The following is an 18,264-nucleotide window of genomic DNA, read 5'->3' as shown; positions in this document are numbered from 1 at the left end:
TTTAAAGCTGCATTAATTCATGTTTATGGCCACTTGGGGGCAGCAGAACAAGCTGAAAAGATTACATCTAACATACTATCGCCTCACAAAGGTGCACAATCACCCATTTACACGTCCAGACATGGAGCAACATTAACATTCATCTGGAGTTGTTCCTGGCCACATGATGAGAGTTGCTATAGCCACTAACTTTGCCTGCTCTTTGGTGTTTGCATACAGTGGCTTCATCAGGGATATCTCTGTGAAAACAGCTGCCTGCTGCTGCTGAAAATGGGGTTGATGAGGGCAGAGTTTGTGGTCAGTAAAACCAAAAGAATGAACTTAAAGAAGCTAAATAGAGCTGAGATAAACTGTTGAGGGGGGCATCTGTGCATTTGCCCCTGTGAGCTATCTCTTTCATATTATGCAGTCATTTGATTCATTGTTGATATGAAATTTATTGATTAGGGTAGCTTTAAAGGTACAACGTGTAAGAAATGGCCCCCTGTTGAAGGTCGCTCCAAACTAAGAGCGGACAGCATATCATTAGAGTAACCGCTAACTGCTGCTCAATTCGCTGTTGCTAACTTTGGCTGTAGCTACTAGCTGCCTTTAGCTAGTTAGCTCAGTTAGCTGTGTAGCCAGTGGTCCTGTTAGCTGACTGGAGTCTGCCCTGATTGGAGCTAGCTGGTTATCATGCTAACTTAAGTGGTTCATTTTAAAATCTCAGCTAATAGATAGTTAAACAGTAGTTTGTATTTTATATGGATCTTGCACTGCTCTTTAAGGAAAAGTCCAGATTCCTTTGAATAAACAAAAGATGACATTTAACTTGATTTGTAAATACGTTCATATTCAGTTTTGGGGTTTGGTAACTGCATTACATAATTGGATTTGCGTGTAATTTACCTGAGGAGGGCCTTCTTAAGCAGTGATGATTGTTATGAGAGTAAAATAACCTCCTGTCTGGATCTCTGGTCGCCTGGCTGTGCTGTTCCCATGGCAACAAGTTTTTACACAGACAAAAGCCGGCTTTGTGTGTGTGTGTGTGTGTGTGTGTGTGTGTGTGTGTGTACATTTCCATATGTGAGTGTGATCGACAGCACAGGGATTTCAAATTTCTATAATAATGTAAGTGCTGGTGCCAGGTGCAAGGTGGAACTCAGGAAAACAAACATTAACTAAGGGCTCATTTAAAGTCTCTCACTCTATGTGTGTGTGTGTGTGTGTGTGTGTGTGCATGCATGCGTGTCCCACGATCTGACCAATGATTACCTTGACTTTGAGCAGGCTGCTTGATTTCAGATACACAACCTTGATTTTCTAAAAAAGGGTCGGACATTAGCGGGTTCAGATGGACGTCTCTGAAGCCAATCAGTGACTTAAGGAGGCTCGGGGAAATGATGTGTTCATATTCATCTGAGCTGTAAAATGTTACTCACACCAAATAGTGCTCTCATGAGGATAAGCATAGTGACTATAAACCATAATTCACACTTTGCAGACATCACTTGGCCCCATTGCATATTTTCTGGCTCTGACTGTTCCAAGGTTAGAGTGTGGATATATCTCCATCTACTTGATTTTGAATGTCTTATTAATACCAAAATATTATTCAGCACCAAAGTTCCTTCTTGACCTTGGAATCAATATGTATCTGTTATATATCTGCCAAACGGATACATTATAGTTAGAATTGGCAGTGGAAGTTGTTATAGCTCATGTTTACATTTATGGGATTATACCAGACTGGAGCAGGTATTATGAGATTAATTGTTTTCTGCGCTACATTTGATAGTATCACCAACAACCTATTAAAAAGCTGAGCAGCATGAAAGAGTCTGTCCCTCACATTACATTTTTGCAACCAAGACAAATGAAGGGCAACTTACAAATGTTCCTCCAAAGAGTTAATATTAGCTACCCTTTCAGCCATTACTGCTCCATTACTTCTATGTTAATACCTTAACAGAGGTCAGTGGTGGGACTGATACACTGGTACACTACACTCACACACAACCATAGACAGACGCAACTAGAAGGTAAGTCAGCCTGTCTTCTATTTGTATTTTACAGTAGCTATAGCAATAACAGCCTGCATCAGTGCATTCATCTATATATGTATATATTATCATTGCTGAGCCTCTGTGTTTGTTTGAGACTGTATTAATCTCACAATAACACAAATATGTCAAGACACAATGAAAAGCATGGACGAGGCTCCTGGGAGTGAAACCGTCAGACTGAACAACCAGGAGCGAGAAAATCAATCGGCGACATCCCATTATAAGAGTCCGCTCCTTGCTGACCCAGTGAAACCATGCCAACGGAGCCGTGCAGCTGTCAAAGGTCAGACCGAGCAGGGGAAATGATTAGACTGTGATCAATACTCATCAACACATCATAGAGTAGCTGCTGTAATTTAAAGGCAATCTGCATCATGCATGTGATATCATGCAAGAAGAGATTTGTTTGACCTTAATAAAAGTCAGAGATTATTGTTGAGCTGAAGGACAACGCAATCAGTGTGGTATTATAATATGTATGCTATTGAAATGCATTTTCTCAGATTGTGACTGTTTCCCTCACTACTCACACTGTCAGAGATTTCTATTTTGTTAATATTCATTATCCGTTCATGCATAGGTATGATCTGTTGCATACTCTGCACAGATGTAGTAATTTCTGTTTCATATGTGTATCTATACTTTCTCTGTATTAGATTAGTGTTTGCATGTGACCTCATTCCAAATGAAGATCCTTGTAGCCCTTTTCCACTACATCAACTTAACAACCCGTAACGTCGGACTTTGCATGACCTGAACCTTTTAAGTGCCTTGTGTGGCTACAAAACAAGTTTTGCTTATGCATAATGTTAAAAAGGCAAAAGCAGAACCAGCTATGATGTAAGCAGCTGCAGGACAGACAACAATGGAAGAAGTATGGTGCTGATATTGTTATTGATTTTCTTACATGTTCTTTCATGCTCAGTACCCCTCCTGGGTATGTCCATTTCTGCCAGGTGCTGAGAAGTCTTCTGGTTTGTGTCTAACCTCGGACTCAAGCTCCCTCTTGATCTTGAACCCAAATTCTTGATATTTTTTCAACAATCATCCTTCATTCTTCTTATTCTTTAAAGTGGCAATTGTCCCGGTCAATGCAGATGCAGTAGTAAAATTGTGATTTTATTTGACTGACTGTTGTAGTCAGCCTTGTTGTAACTCATGCACCAGTGGAGAATATTGGAAACAAAAGTTCAACTTTTTAGGATGGCTACAAGTTTTGTCACCTTTCATTAAATTCTTGCAGTAGAAAAGGGCAATTAAAGGGGTAGGGATGGGTCCGCAGCCACTGTGTGCCTTACAAGCTCTGCATTTTAACATCAGATCTAACCCAGGAAAACCCATCTGTCTTCTCACAGTCTCCATAAATCATATGTGATGCACATTTTCTGGCCTCACACAAGACACAAACTAAAGTTCAGGAAGGTTGATCCACATGTTCGTGTCCACAGAGTGGCTGTGGAAGCTGACACGTTGTTTGGGAACAGTGTGTGGGATGGAGTGGTATGGCTATGCTGCTCTAGGCATTTTCACTGCCATCCTGAGCTTCCTGATGGACCTCAGTGTAACAAAGCTGCTGAGTGGTAGATACACACACAGACACACACACACAGACACACACACACACACACACCCCGATGTACAGGATACAGTCTGAGTGAGCAACGGATTATTGAAGTTTCTCTCTCACTCCACTTGTAGCTCACCAGTGGCTTTACATGAAGCTGGAGGGCAACAGTCTGCTGCAGTTCTTCTGCTGGACTCTTTACCCAGCATGCCTGTGTGCTGTCGCATCATCGTTCTCGCACAACATCTGTCCCTTCTCCACAGGTCTGTCCTGCAACAGTTAATGTCTTACAGTATGCCAAAAAATTGTCAGTGTTGTGCCTTGTCTCTGCTTCCCTCACGCGGTTACTGCACAGTTAAGTATTAGGATGAAACTACTAAATTTAGACTTGCCGTTGATTTAAAACCATACAAGTAGAAACAAATGCTGGCTGGCTAGGCGACATAAAAAAGCTGGAATGCAAGTAGAAATATAGATGGCACTGTTTCGTGTCATTCATTCATTTTCCTGGTTGTTCATTATTATGGAAGGTGTGTATCCATGGGCAAGGACCTGAACAAACGATTGATCAGATAAGTGAACTATCTCAGGGAACAGGTTTCCATCTTAGGCAGGTACTCTTGGAAAAGATGAGATGAAGAACGGAGACATACTGCAGTGTATATCTTGATTTTTTCCCAGTTTCTTTAAGAACCAACTTTCCTATCTAAAGTAAATGGCACTGAGAAAAAGTCAAGTGTGATATGATCTTTCAAATTCAGTGAGAGGTAACGGGAGACATACAGCATGAAACATCAACTATGATTGTATGTCTTACTGAAAAAGTCCTGGGAGCAGGGGTCTCTATGCGTTTCTCTTCAGTGTTGGTGTGCTGCTGTTTACGGCACTGCAGGAGAAGGCTTGGTGTGATATGATGGATGTACCAGAGAGGACCTCACTCTCCCGACCCTTTCTGCCCCAGGCATCCTGTCTTTCAGAGGACATTACCCCTTCGCCCCTGTCAGCTTCATGTTCATGTTTATGACTTTCAGATGAACCCTAAAAGGGGAAATGTATTCGATATGTGACCATGTTCTCAAAAGACGCATCCTCAGGCCTGGAAACACGACGTGCAGCTACATAACTCTACCAATCACAAACTAGATTATGCTTCATTTTCATCTGTTTTGTGCTGATTGTCCTTGAAATCACACTGTCCTTGTCACCTCCTTACCCGCTGTTTAATTATTCTGAAATCAGTCCCGTGCATTTACCTAGAATAGCTGGCGAGAGACTTCTTGATTGCTTTAGTACAGTGCCTGCCACTTTCAAAATTCTTGTCCGGTTGCTTCATTTCTCCTCAGGCTCTGGGATTCCAGAGGTGAGAACCATGCTGGCTGGTATTGAAATGCCTCATTACTTGTCTCTCACTAATATGTTTACCAAGTTCCTGGGCCTTATCTGTACACTGGCAGCTGGCAGCACTATTTTCCTGGGCAAAGTGGTGAGAAACATCTCAGTATACCTGTCTGTGATTCAAAATATGGAGCCTTTCTTTAAAATTGTGCGTCGTCTGCTTCATTATGAAAAGTTTTCTGTATTTGTTAAAGGGCCCGTTTGTGCATCTTTCCACCATGGTTGGAGCCTACCTGAGCAAACTCTGCACTCTTATCCAAGCTAATAAGAAGGTAAAACCACAGTGAAGACATTCAAATGTAGTGAAATGTTTACCCACATTTCTACTTGTACAATTATCAAAAACCTTTAAAGTAAATCCTAAAATTGTATCAGTCAATATATTTACATAAACAATGGGTCAAATGACTCTGTGTGAGGTGTTAATCACAGAGAATTATCACCAAACTCTGCTGTTCACGTCAGCTCTGCGGAGCCTTTTAGCCTCTTGTTGCTCATTATCTTCTTTTTCTGGCCAGTAAACTCTGCCCCCCTTCAGCTTTGTTTCCAGCAGAAGGAAACAGCTGTTTACAGCAATCAAAACCCGCATTACCTGCCCAGCATCTAACGACAGACGGATAAAGTTAGCAACCAGCTGGTGAACATAGCAGAGCGTTTAGCCACGAGAGTCATATTATTCTTTCCAGGAGAGGGTGGAAACCAACACAGAGCTAAAAGGAGATGTTGCCATAAACAATGCACAGATTATACTGCTTATTGTGATTATCTTATTTTTACAACCGTGTCGACTCAACAGATGCAGCAGTCTGTTACTGCAAAGATATGAAAAGAGACAGCGCTTAATAGCATGTTTCTCTTTTAGGAAGAAGCTTCTGGAGAAATGCTGGTTGTAGCTGCTGCAGTCGGGGTGGCCAGCTGCTTCGGGGCTCCCATCAGCGGTGAGACAGCCAGTAAAGGTTCAGCATTAGGATATCCATGATTTTCATTTATCTGATTCAAGCGCTACCTCTGCCCTTCTCACACTTGTGTGGCTACTGTGTTTCCACCTTTGATTTCCCTCTCCTACACCTCACTTATTTGCTCTTTTCTTTTGTTTGCCCGCACTTCACTGCTCCTCCACCATATTCATCATTTTCTTTCTTCTTCTTCTTCCTCTGATGAACTCTACAAATAATATTTTGATCCTCTCACCTTGCTGTTTATTTTATTTTTACAACCGTGTCGAGGCTTCATCACCCCAACTTCCAATTCCTAACGCTCACAGTGTAGGATGAAATTAAAATGTCATTATTATAACTTAAATAAAACATTAAACTATATATTAACTCTTGAAATATATGTAGATTTTTACAATTCCTTTTTATATATTTCTTCTTTTTTCTGTTTTGTCTAAAGTTACTTCCTCACACTCATTGTTTTCTGTCGTTCCCTTGTCCCTCCTTTGCCAGGTGTCTTGTTCAGTGTGGAGGTGATGTGCTCTCACTTTGCCCTGAGGCATTACTGCCCCTGCTTCTTCTCAGCTGCCTGTGGGGCGCTGACCTTCCGCCTGTTCTCAGTCTGGAGTGGAGATGGAGGTAATGAAGGCCCTGATCAGCACTTGACCCCGCATGGTCAACAAGGAGAAGTTTCCCTTTAGCGTCACTGGAAAAGGGGCCACAAACCCAATAGCAGGACCTAAGAGCTAAGATTTTATTGAAAAATTGTGTATTCGAGCACCGTCACTATATGCCAACTATGTATGACACCCTTGTCCATATACTTTGGGTCTGGGGCTGTTTTTCATGGTTTGAGCAGGAACCTTTGTTTAAATGAAGGGCAATCTTAACGTTACAGCATACAATTATATTTCAGAAACTGTGTACTTCCCGGTTTGTAACCAGGTAACAAAATCTGGTGAAAGCCCACCCAGAAGAGTGGGAGCTGTTGCAGAAGAAAGGGCATGGTTTGGAAATGAAATGTTCACACAACACCACTTATCAGTGCATTGTTGTTTGTCTTCACACTTCTGGCCATGTAGTGTATGTGCTGACATCAGCAGACAATTTGTAAAAAGGTCTAATGTGTTCTATTCTATGTATATGTTTGTGAACAAACATGGCATTTTTTTTAACTGAGTTTGGTTTAAGCGCCCTCTCCCATGAAAATGTCCCATTTCAAGGTGGACTGATGCATTACTTTCAAAGTAAATGTCATACTTGTTCATGTCATAACAGTGACCGGGAACAGCAACACTGGCAGAATTAGCAGAAACATTTAAGCTGACAGAATGTAAATTTCAATAAAAACCAATGCAATAAAGTGAGGCCAGATTAGATTTGAACGGCTGTGGGAGAAATCGGAGGGATGACTCCAATTTGTTTTGTGTCCACAGAGACTATTCAGGCCTTGTTCAAAACTAATTTCCCCACTGGTTTACCTTTCTACCCACTGGAGATTCTGCTGTTTGCTTTCCTGGGGTAAGTTCATTTTTGACGGCATCTGCATGGTTAAACAAGTCCTCTATTTGTCTGTGTCTTACAAATACAACTGACATTTGGTAGTCATATTCATATCAAGCACGATGAAAAGTTTTTGACTAGTTCTGCTGTGTTTTCTAATTAGCACCCACAGTGTTCCAGTCATTTCCTGGCCTCCTCATCACTTCCCCTACTCTCAGCCTTTTGCCGTTCTTGTTTGAGTAAGCTTTCTGTCTGGAAACAGGTTGCTGTGTGGAGCTGTGAGCTGCTTCTATCTCTTCTGCCATCGGTGGATCCTGCAGTTCACCAAAACAAACTCGATCTTCATTAAGATGCTGACAACAGAGTGAGAGCTCTTTGAAATACGTAAGCCAGATTGTGATGCAGCGATGAGTCATCTGCTGTGTAAGGCAGACTCATGAGATACTGTAGATTTTGAGTGGAGCATCAGTTCAAGCAGATTGTTGGACCAATGTCCCAAAATATGGTGTGTTTCTTTAAGGATAATCCAGTTTACCGTACCATTATGCAACTATATAAACTGCTTTAAAAATAGCACAATAGATTATGTAAAGCACAAAATACGCTCAATGACTATGTTAGGCCTTTCAACCCCCATTAAACAGTTTAAAGATACCCCCGTGATCTTGTTCCTAAACAAATTGGAAAATCTGTTTCTCATTAACTGTTTTCTTTACTCAAGAAGAAAAAGATCTAAGTCATGTAAAAATAAAAAAAATAAATAAATAAAAAAAAACTGTAAACCTTTGCAGATCTGAAAAAACCAGAGCAGGCTGAGCGCTCATGTTTATTCTGATGAGGTCACAGAATGCAGTTCACCTGTTAAAACATTTTTCAATTTAAACTGGAGGGACCCAAGCAAGTAATTATCTATGTGAGTACCTTTCTGCAGGAAGGGTCTATACTCAGGCCTGGCGGCCTTCCTCCTGGCATCTCTGACGTTTCCCCACTCCGCTGGTCAATATATGGCTTCTAAGGTGGGAACCAACAAAGCTTTAAGACTTTTATGGATATACATACATAAATAATGAGTTGATGAAGTATATAACTTGGTTTTGGTGCATGGATCACAGATTGTGCCTTTGAAGGATATGGCTGGAAAAATTCTTTATAAGACCAAGACAAACAAAACCTTATTGCTCTGTGCCACAGAGCTCCACAAGTTATCCAAACACTGTTAAAAATACATCTCTGAGCCACACTATTGCACTGGGTCACATGTTCCTTCATTACAATGAACACAGATGCTGTAATTTATTTTGGTTCAGCCCTCCATACAGCCTCGTGCCACCGTAAATACTCACTAGAACAAAAATGTGTATTAATCCATGGCGGAAAAGAGTCCCAATCAAATGTACTAGTTACTCTTGCTTGAGTAACATTTGCTAAAAATTTTAGCATGCCAACATGCAAAACTAATCTACTAAACGTTACCTTCAAAACGTTGCCATGTTAGCATTGTCATGGTGCGCATGGTGTCCGTCAGTACAGTCTCACAGGGCTGCTAGCATAGCCAAAGACCCCTACTATGAAAAATACAGAACAATGACAGCCCTGTCCTTTAGCGTTCACCCTTTGTTTCTTTCTAGTTTTTCTTGTGCGGAGAATGACAGTAATCTCGTTCACAGTACACCATGAAGCAGCTCCTCACCTCTTTACTGGACAGCAGGCAGTGGAGCTCTGAATCCCACAATGCCTCTGCTCAGCCTTTGTTGGAGTGGAGCTCATCAGGGACTCCTGTCTACCTTTCTTTGGCTGTCTTTCTGCTCATGAAGGTACTCGCAACAGAAAAGGCCAATTAAGAGGAATTTCATCTCTGCACTGATAACTGTCAGGGATCTTAACAAGGCACCAAGCTCAAGCAGTCACTCCTTTTGTTCTCTTGGGTCACAGTGGCCCATGATTAACATACAGGAATTGACATTTTCATAGTAGAGTAAGCCAGCTAAAGCCTGTGTAACCTTTCTGGCTGAAATGTCTGATGCTTACTCATTGCAGCACTGAAGGTTGAAAGACGGATTTTTAACAAGAAATCTCGGCAGCTGGCGAAGTAATGGCTGAGTCACTGGTATTAATCAAGAACCACCCACATATCTATTATTCTCATTTGTACTCCAAACGGAAAGAAATCCTTGCAGAAACTGTTGCAGAAAAAAAAAATGGCAGCATATGTGAACATTTCTACATTTCCCTACCAGCCAAAGTAAAGCTTCTGCAAAGCATGAAGCTCTGTGAGACGTTCACTTTTCCAGAACCCATTCAGTCAGATCTACTTGCCAGTTTTACCACATGCAAATGTGACATGTAAATGGGCATGATTCAATATTTATGTATTTGTGCATAATTGATTTGAGTGCACTGCAAACATTGAGTCATCTGCTGTGCTGCATGTGCTGGTATAGCTCTAGTGGCTGTTCAGATGCCAAGGAGCGACTTGACAGTCTGTGTCTCTGTTGTTGGTTTGGAGATGTGGATGTTGGTCCTCGCCTGCACTCTGCCTCTGCCAGCTGGATACTTCATGCCAGTGTTTGTCTACGGTGAGTGAAAGGAAAGGACTTGGTCAACTTTGTTTTGCAGAATACTAAAATGGCAAAAGTTTGAATTTGTCTTGGAAAGTGAAATATAAATTTCTGTTTTCCAGGGGCAGCTTTGGGCCGTTTGCTTGGAGAGGGAGTATCTTATGTGTCTTCCTCTGCAGTGACGACAGGCGAGCAGTGGGCTGCTGTAAATCCTGGGGGCTACGCACTTGCTGGTAGAAAAACCTGATCAATAGCTTTTTGGTGCTGACATGTAGTCATGATCCTGCTGATATTTTTCATGAAAACTTATTCCAGAAAATTGCAAATATTAACTGTTTATATTGGGATGTAAAAACCTATGAAACAGTATTATGTTTGACATGAATTTGTGCTGAATCTGCTAAAATGTTGTATGAGATTGAACTTGGGGTCAGACTTTCCACTGACGACCAGAATATTACTGATCAACTCTACAATGATCTTAGAGATCAAACTGCTGTCTTGTAGGTGCAGCAGCCCTCTCCGGCGCTGTGACACACACCTTGTCCCCTGCTCTCCTGGCTGTAGAGTTAACTGGTCAGTTCAGCCACGCAGTCCCCGTCCTCCTCGCCACTCTGCTGGCCAATGCCGTGGCTCGCTCTGAGCACCGCCCGTCTTTCTATGACGCGCTCTCCATCAGCAAGAGGCTCCCCCACCTGCCCTCTCTCATGAAGGCATGCCCCCAGTGAGTAATAACAAAGAGTCAGAATGATTAAAGGAATACAACCCCGATTCCATAATAGTTTGGATGCTGTATAAGACAGAAATAAAACAGAATGTGACCATTTTCTAATCTTTTTTGACATATACTCAACTGAAAACAGTACAAAGACAACATATTTGATATTGAACCTCAACAACATGTTTCAAACAAGGTGGGACAGAAGCAACATTACCATTTTCTCTCAGATGGTCCCCTCACTTTTCTTTTATGGCAACAATTTGTCAAAATGTCCAGTTGTCCAGTTTATAAATTACATTTGTCAGATCACATGACGTTCTGTGTAACAAACAATCTGGTGCACCAGGTTAGTTTATAAGATAGGACAAGATAAGATAAGATAAGATAAAACTTTATTGATCCCACACCGGGGAAATTAGTTATAGGTAGCAATTTATTAAAAAGTAGACAAAAACAGTAGCATAGAAGGATCAAGGTAAAAGGATGCAGGATAAAAAATAAAAACTTAACTATGTATACGTGTATATAAACACATTATAAAATACATTCTTATGAAAAACTACCAATTATAACAGGATAACTCAATAACTATGACCAAATTCCAGTTAGCCTCAGCTGAACTTTGAGATTAATACAAACGTAGGAGGATGACATCCTAAAGTTTACATACCAGCAGTAAACACTGGCATTTTCACATCAACTGTCTGCAAGTTAAAATGTTAACTTTAGCATTTGATTTAAGCGTGGTTGAGTCTAATTGCAGCAGAAGTCTAATTTCTAAGACTTCTGTAAAACGAGTCAAATCTGAGAGCTGAGTGTGTGCGACGATAAACCATTTGGATTTAAATAACATGTCTTTCCCTGTGGCAACTCCCCGGCAAAAATTTCTATCCTTTTAGTCACTAGTGGTTACGACACACACACACACACACACACACACACACACACACACACACACACACACACACACACACTCTACACCCTTCTTATTCCCTTACCTGGCTTTCAGTGATCCATAATTGACATGCAGTGATTACATTTTCACAACAGAATAAACAAAACAAAGTCTGTTTAACCTTCTAGCCAGAAGTGTCTTGTGGTCCCTGATGTTAACTCACAGCAGCAATGCGAGTTCAACTAGAAGGATGGATTTTGTGATTTTTATCAGGCAGAAATTTCAGCAGCCTGCCAAGTAATGGCTGAGTCACTGGTATTGATCAAGAATCCCATCAGCCACCCACGAATCTCTTATTCTCAATTTCTGCTCCGAGGCAGGAAAACCTTAGTCACTGTTGAAAAGAATTTACATTATGTGTGGACGCTGATTGAGAACAGGTTCTGTTACCTGTTAAAGTCGAGCATCTCTAGTGCATGAAACTGTGGGAGAAATGTGTCTTCAGGCAGAACAACAGGCAGAAGATTCACTGATGTGGACTGAAGTGTAAGTGGACATGTAAGAATATGCACTCCACACTTCACCCATACAACAGTTTGTTTATTGGTGTGGTCTTTGTACTATAGGACACAAGCTATGATGAAAACATCCCCCACTATCTCTCAACATAATCGCCCGGGTTAATAATCCTCCGGTGTCGCTGATGAGGAGTCAAAGGGAGACCTTGACATTTTGAATCGTGATCAGTCGTTTTCCTCACCAGGCGTTCCACTATGACTCAATAGTAAAGCACTGATTAAAGATATAAATCAAACTTTAGACAACTGAGAGACAGGAGTTTCCTGAAAAATATAATGTCGATGTAAATGTCAAGGAAAACGTTCCCCATACTGTCGTGATGACGGCAGTTAGCAGCCCCACTGAGGTTTGTTCTTCTCCATCTGTCTCTCACCCAGACAGGATTTCAGCCCCTAATGATATGTTTAGATAGAAATCAAGTCATCGTTACGCTACCAACAGCTCCTTGTTGACTACATGCAGGCTGAGATGGCTTCAACTATTCCTCTGACAAAATCACTCATCGTATTGTCTGCCAGACAGCTTAAACTACTTGGAAATGATTTCCAGAGGGAAAAACAAAAAGCTTCAATGCTGGCTTGAACGTGTTGACAGCAGGAAATGCACTCCATACATGTGTGATGGTTTGGCTTGACTCGGCATGTCAGCAAAGTATGGAAGGGATTTGCATGGCCAGGGTTACCCACTGGAAGGTGTGCCTTGAAGTGATGACACCCTTTGTCTTGCATTGTTACAGCAGCGGCCTCTTTAGCTCTCTTTACTACTGCACTGTGCAGTGGTTGTTGGTAACCAGCTACTTCTCGTCAGGGATTTTCAGGCAGTCTATTTAAACATGTCACTGAATAGTTCCTGAATGATAATGAAGCCCATCTGATGTCACTGTAATCTGCATGTCACGTCCTCTTTTGTTACCACCTTCAAACCAAAGCATTCATTTTGTGAATCCTCACATCCAGAGAATAAAGTTTTCTTTCAGTGTTTAATTGGCTTCAAATTAAATATTTCACCTTTGCCCACCATAGATGAATCAATTCTGACATCACCGAGATAAACACGCTGACATTTATCATTTCATCTAATCACAGCTGCTTTTGTTCCAGGTGTGACTTGGTTAATCTCTTTTGCAGGCTTCCCTCCACGCCTGTCGGACAGGTTTTGGGAGCGAAATCGGTGCAGCTTCAGAAAGCAGCTGGGCCAGCGGAGGTTCAGCATGCTGTCAGCACCAGCACTGAAACACAAATCCCTGTGGTTGACTCGCATGGTGCGCAGACAAAGATATTTGACAGCATTTTATCCCAGAGTTCTGGCTGAGGAGTCATATTTTGTCTAAATTGTCTCACAAAAAATAAGATATATTTAAGGATATGGAATATTGGCAGAAAGTCAGCAGGATCCTTAAGAAAACATCACATACATGCTGGTCAAAAACATAGTTATGACACCGCATAGAGCTGCTGAAAGACAGGATGAAAATGACGAGAGAAATGATGAAAAGTTGTAACCACTCTGAAAGCTGTGGCTATTCAGCAAAGTGCCTCGATAAGGAGCTGAGTCAACCCCTTCAGACTCCCAACTCACACATATGGATGCTTAGTCAGGACCCCTTGGCATCACTTTTTAAGACACTGGGTACCCCTTTAGGTACCCATGTTTCAAGGTACAGGGTAGTCTGACTGACTGCTACAGACAGACCTTTCTCACTCCCAATATGCCAAATGATGTCATATGAAGAGCAAGAAAAGTCCACATCTGGATGTAATGATGGTTCATAAATGAATCTAAAAGGGTCCCCCAGTGCCTTAAAAAGTGATGCCAAAGGGACCTGACCAAGCGTCTGTATGTGTGAGTTGGGAGTGAGAATGTGTCGGACAAGTGTTAGAAAATAGTCAATTGGTCAGATGAGCCTTTGATGAAAATTTTATGTTTGCAGACAGCTCACAGCCCGCTAGAAAGCTGCACACATGCTAAACCGTAGCACCGACTGATTTCCTCTCCTCTCCTCTGTTGAAGAGTCACTGATTTTACTGGGGTTTGTTCTCCGATCGGAGCTGCTGATGTTCCTGCGTCACAGTAAGACTGAGGTAAGGATGGAGTGAGTCAGGTAGCTGAGGGTTCAGAAGAAAGAGGAGTGAACTCTGTCATGCTGTTTAAAAGGCAGGTCATGTCTTTACAACCCGTCAACATTGGCTGAATGTAAAACAGCTGCAAAAAGGACTGGAGCAGGATGTACAGACAGGACTGCTGGCTGACTGAGACGCTCATTTCGTGGCAGCTGAGATCCATTTCAAAGCATTATGTAGTTACAGAAAAATACTTCAGCTGCTTATCAAAAATGGTTTTAGAAAACCAATTTATGGGATTGCTGCTTCAAATAATGTCTGAGGATGCACTAGACAAAGTATGAGTGTGTTCTTTCAGGCAATGAAATCCACTGTGAATCATAATTTCTCAAATTATACTGAATGCTGCTGCGTGACAAGCGCCTGCCAGACAGAAAATACGTATAAATGTGAATATCTTTGTGCTGCTCTGTGCAGACTCTGGATAAACATCTGGATGAGGTCTGCTGCATTTACCCAACCTCTGTCCTGCTATCACCTCACAACACGGTTCAGGAGGTAGGGAGGCTTTGGGGACTTCAAAGGAATGGATTCTGCACTCTGGGAATTACTGTTATTCACTTTCTTTTCAAGACTAAGATGAGATGATTGACCCCATCTCATGTCTGTGTGTTAATTACAGAGGCAAAGCTGGGAGGTGATTAGCCTAGCTTAGCATAAAGACTGAAAGTAGGGTGAAACAGTTATAGCCTGGCTCTCTCCAAAGGTCAAAAACCAGCACCTCTAAAGCTAATTGACACCTTGTATTTCATTTTATTTTTTTTATCCAGACAGTACACAAATTTAACGTTTTAATCAGTGAATTGTTAGGTGTTAAATTCGTACAAACCCCAACTTTTTTTGGTCCAGTTCAATGCTAAGCAACTTAATTGTTATTTGTTCATTATTCATTTATCAAACAATGTGACGTTGTGAAAGGAGTCACTTGTAGTGATGAACCAGAGTATCACTGAGTACCTCTCTGTTTAACTCGGCTTGTCTGGCCCACAAGCTCACCGGTTCACTCTCACTGCTCTCGTAACATTGTTTTCAGCCTCTGAGCACCTGGGAACCAGCTGGTGAGCACAGTGGGGCATTTAGCAGCTCAAGAACCACCAGATACTTCCTTCAGGAGATGGTAGAGACTCAAAATGAGTGAATATTCGACACAAACACGACTCCAAATGAATGATAATGCTGCTCCATAACTGCTGGATGTGTAAAAAGCCAACTGCTTGCTAACAAGCTTTTAACTTAGAAGGTCATGATATGTCAGTGTGTGTTCATAACATGTTTGGGGCCAAAAATCTCAGGATATATAGCAAGAGATTTACATCTTCTCATCCAACTCTCAGAAAGGATTTGAATAAGTTTTTTTCCCAAAGTCAGCGATATTTTAGACTTCAGTTGCAGTTTTGTCTGCGTTCTCACAGGTCCACAGTATCCTGAGTCTGGTTGGAGCCCAGACACTGTTCGTGGCAGACAGGGGAAGGCTGGTTGGGCTCATCACATGGCTGGAGGTAATGAGTCTTGTATAAGATGTGCATTTAGAGTCATCAACACTTACAAATTTGATATTTGATATTTTCTTAATGACACTACAGCTTGTTACATTCCTCTGTGGGTGTTTGTCTCGTCCATATGCACTTTGCAAACACGACCATGTCCCTATATGGATTTGTGAACATTATGCAGAGTGTAGGAGGCAAAATGGCTACTTACAGATTCAAAGCAGTCTCTCTCTCTCTCTTTCCCTGCCTCCCTCCCTCCCTCCCTCCCTCCCTATTTCTTTCCCTATTTTCTCCTCCAGCTGAAGAGAATAATAGAGGACTTGGCCAAAGAAATCTAAGCAGGGACACACAGGAAATAAGCAAATCCTTTGACCTTTCTGAAGCAAACATGAATCCATCTCTGTCTGATTAACTGCAATGCAAGCGTGGCTCTAATAATGATATCACTTCTTCATTCGCGAAGCATAAAAATGACTAATTGTAATTGTAAAGCATAACAATATTTGCACACAAACAAAACTGTCATTAGCTGGAGGCTTCTATGATAAACATTTATCAGAGCTTATTGTTTTGCCTCTTATTGTAATTAGCAGGATGTCATCCACCTAGGAGATTACACACTATCTCATTCAGTGATCTGCACATTGTAACATGTAGCATTATTAACAGTGTGTCTACCCACAATAACATCCAGTGGGGATGAAAGCAAAAGGCTGCAAAACAGTTTGTACACCAATTAACACAGTGTAACCCTGCTGGTGTGCTTCTGCTGCTAAACCACGCTGCCTCAGTATCGATTGTTCCAGAGCGTACTGAGAGTTCGACAGTGACTGTTAACCTCCATGCAGCCTTTGGTTTCTATTTATTTCAGTACGCTGTGGAAATCACTTTACAGACACTTGAAACGTCCTTGAGATAAGTCAGCCATCACATATCCATCACACCCATATTGTCTAGTTTGACAAAGTTGTATTAGCATCTTGTGGAGATGCAAATGGCTCATTCAATTTCAGTATTTAATCGTACGATTTCTCTGAATTATACTTAAAGGTATTACAACAACCCTCTCAAATTGAGTCCCAAGTCAAAGCTACTGTGTTGCACCTGAAAATTTCTGGCTCTGACGCCGCCCAGTGGTAGGATCAAAAAAAGACACTGTGACATACAGCAGTGCTCGCCTCAACACCCCACTGAGAGGAACACATAGACTGCATCAGTACTCACCCGGATCGGCTCATTTTTCTACAATAAACAAAACAGAAACTTTCAGGTAAACTGTTGAGTGATGGGGTTAGGGTTAGTGACGAGGTTCCTGCTTAGCTTAATCAAAGCTTGATTGCAGTCTTGCAGTCCACCTTCTTGTAACTGCTGATGTGAAAAATGTAAATCATAAAATAAACATCGCAAATCAAAATAAAATAAGAAGAATAACTTGAGTTGTTAAAGGAACCTGCCAATATCCTCCTGACTCCCAGGAAAAAAAATATTGCCCAATCACAATGGAAGGTCACTGAAAACAAATAGGAGGCAGCATATCACCAGAGTAACCGCTTCCTGTTGCTCACTGCACTCTTTGCTGTAGCCATCTTGGCTATGGCAACTAGCTCCTGTTAATTAGTTTGCTCAGTAAGCCATGCATCCAGTGGCCCTATTAGCTAATTTTAATCTGCCCGGGCCGAGGGCTCACAGCCCCAGGGAAAACAGCCTCCAGCCACCTACAGAGGCCATTTCCCAGCTGAAATGAAGGGAAGGCATACTATTAGACCTATTGAGGTACAAAGTGGTTTTATGAGACAGGACGGGCCACAGCTAGCTGGTTAGCATGCTAACATCTGGCGATATCTGCAAGACAATAAAAGATGTATTTGACATAACGTCAGAACTGTTGATAATGTTCATTTGTTTGAACGTTTTTCCAGCGTATTGTACACAGTGTACCTTTAAAGGATGGTGTTTTCATAGTTGTGGTTCATAATTTCTATCAGTTATGATAACATCGGATTTATCAGAGTGATTGTTGAGTTCATGGAACATTCTGACGCCACTACGCCAAACTTTCCAGTTTTAATAAACGGTAATTATCCTCAAAGGAATGCTTTGATAAATCACACTTATTTCTTATTCATTTAAGGAGGTGTTCAATTTGTTCAACTCATTCTCCAACAAAATTTAAAGTCAGCTAAAAAGGACAAGTATTTCTTAATTGTCTCAAAGCAACAGAACTCTAATCTAGTCCCACCCCTGAAGACCAGCTCCAGTCCCCATTAGTTGCTGGTTTCCTGTTGTCTTCAGACACTATATGAATCAAACATTCTGCCTTTATACATGTACAGTATTCCTCTGGCACCTTAAACCTTTACACCAACAAGACACAACACTGCAATAACGTGCAGCTTGTCACAGTGTAACTGTCCAATTTCAGACTGTTATCTGTCACTTTTCCACTGAGTCACATTTTC

The 18,264-nt window shown here is 41.5% G+C and overlaps 1 protein-coding gene across 1 annotated transcript; it reads left to right on the top strand.

Annotated features, from left to right (window-relative positions):
• The first annotated feature begins 2,180 nt into the window (after positions 1–2,180).
• Positions 2,181–16,143, top strand: clcnk (chloride channel K). The gene is made up of 19 exons (XM_076741550.1): positions 2,181–2,328; positions 3,494–3,625; positions 3,744–3,872; positions 4,953–5,092; positions 5,199–5,276; positions 5,867–5,942; positions 6,453–6,578; positions 7,376–7,460; positions 7,705–7,806; positions 8,374–8,458; positions 9,110–9,256; positions 9,949–10,018; positions 10,123–10,233; positions 10,508–10,724; positions 13,323–13,456; positions 14,206–14,276; positions 14,733–14,813; positions 15,728–15,814; positions 16,105–16,143. The coding sequence occupies exons 1-19, from the start codon at positions 2,181–2,183 to the stop codon at positions 16,141–16,143; spliced, it is 2,058 nt and encodes a 685-aa protein (XP_076597665.1).
• The last annotated feature ends 2,121 nt before the right edge of the window (positions 16,144–18,264 follow it).

The sequence above is a fragment of the Chaetodon auriga genome, chromosome 10 (genome assembly GCF_051107435.1).
Source record: "Chaetodon auriga isolate fChaAug3 chromosome 10, fChaAug3.hap1, whole genome shotgun sequence".
In the NCBI taxonomy this organism is placed as follows: Eukaryota; Metazoa; Chordata; class Actinopteri; order Chaetodontiformes; family Chaetodontidae; genus Chaetodon; species Chaetodon auriga.
This window is presented reverse-complemented; position numbering and strand designations above follow the sequence as displayed.

Coding starts and splice junctions, on each gene's coding strand:
- clcnk (XM_076741550.1), top strand. CDS start 2,181: ATGAAAAGCATGGACGAGGCTCCTGGGAGTGAAACCGTCAGACTGAAC. Junction 9,257..9,948: donor CTGTCTTTCTGCTCATGAAG/GTACTCGCAACA, acceptor GTTGGTTTGGAG/ATGTGGATGTTGGTCCTCGC. Junction 10,725..13,322: donor CTCATGAAGGCATGCCCCCA/GTGAGTAATAAC, acceptor TCTCTTTTGCAG/GCTTCCCTCCACGCCTGTCG.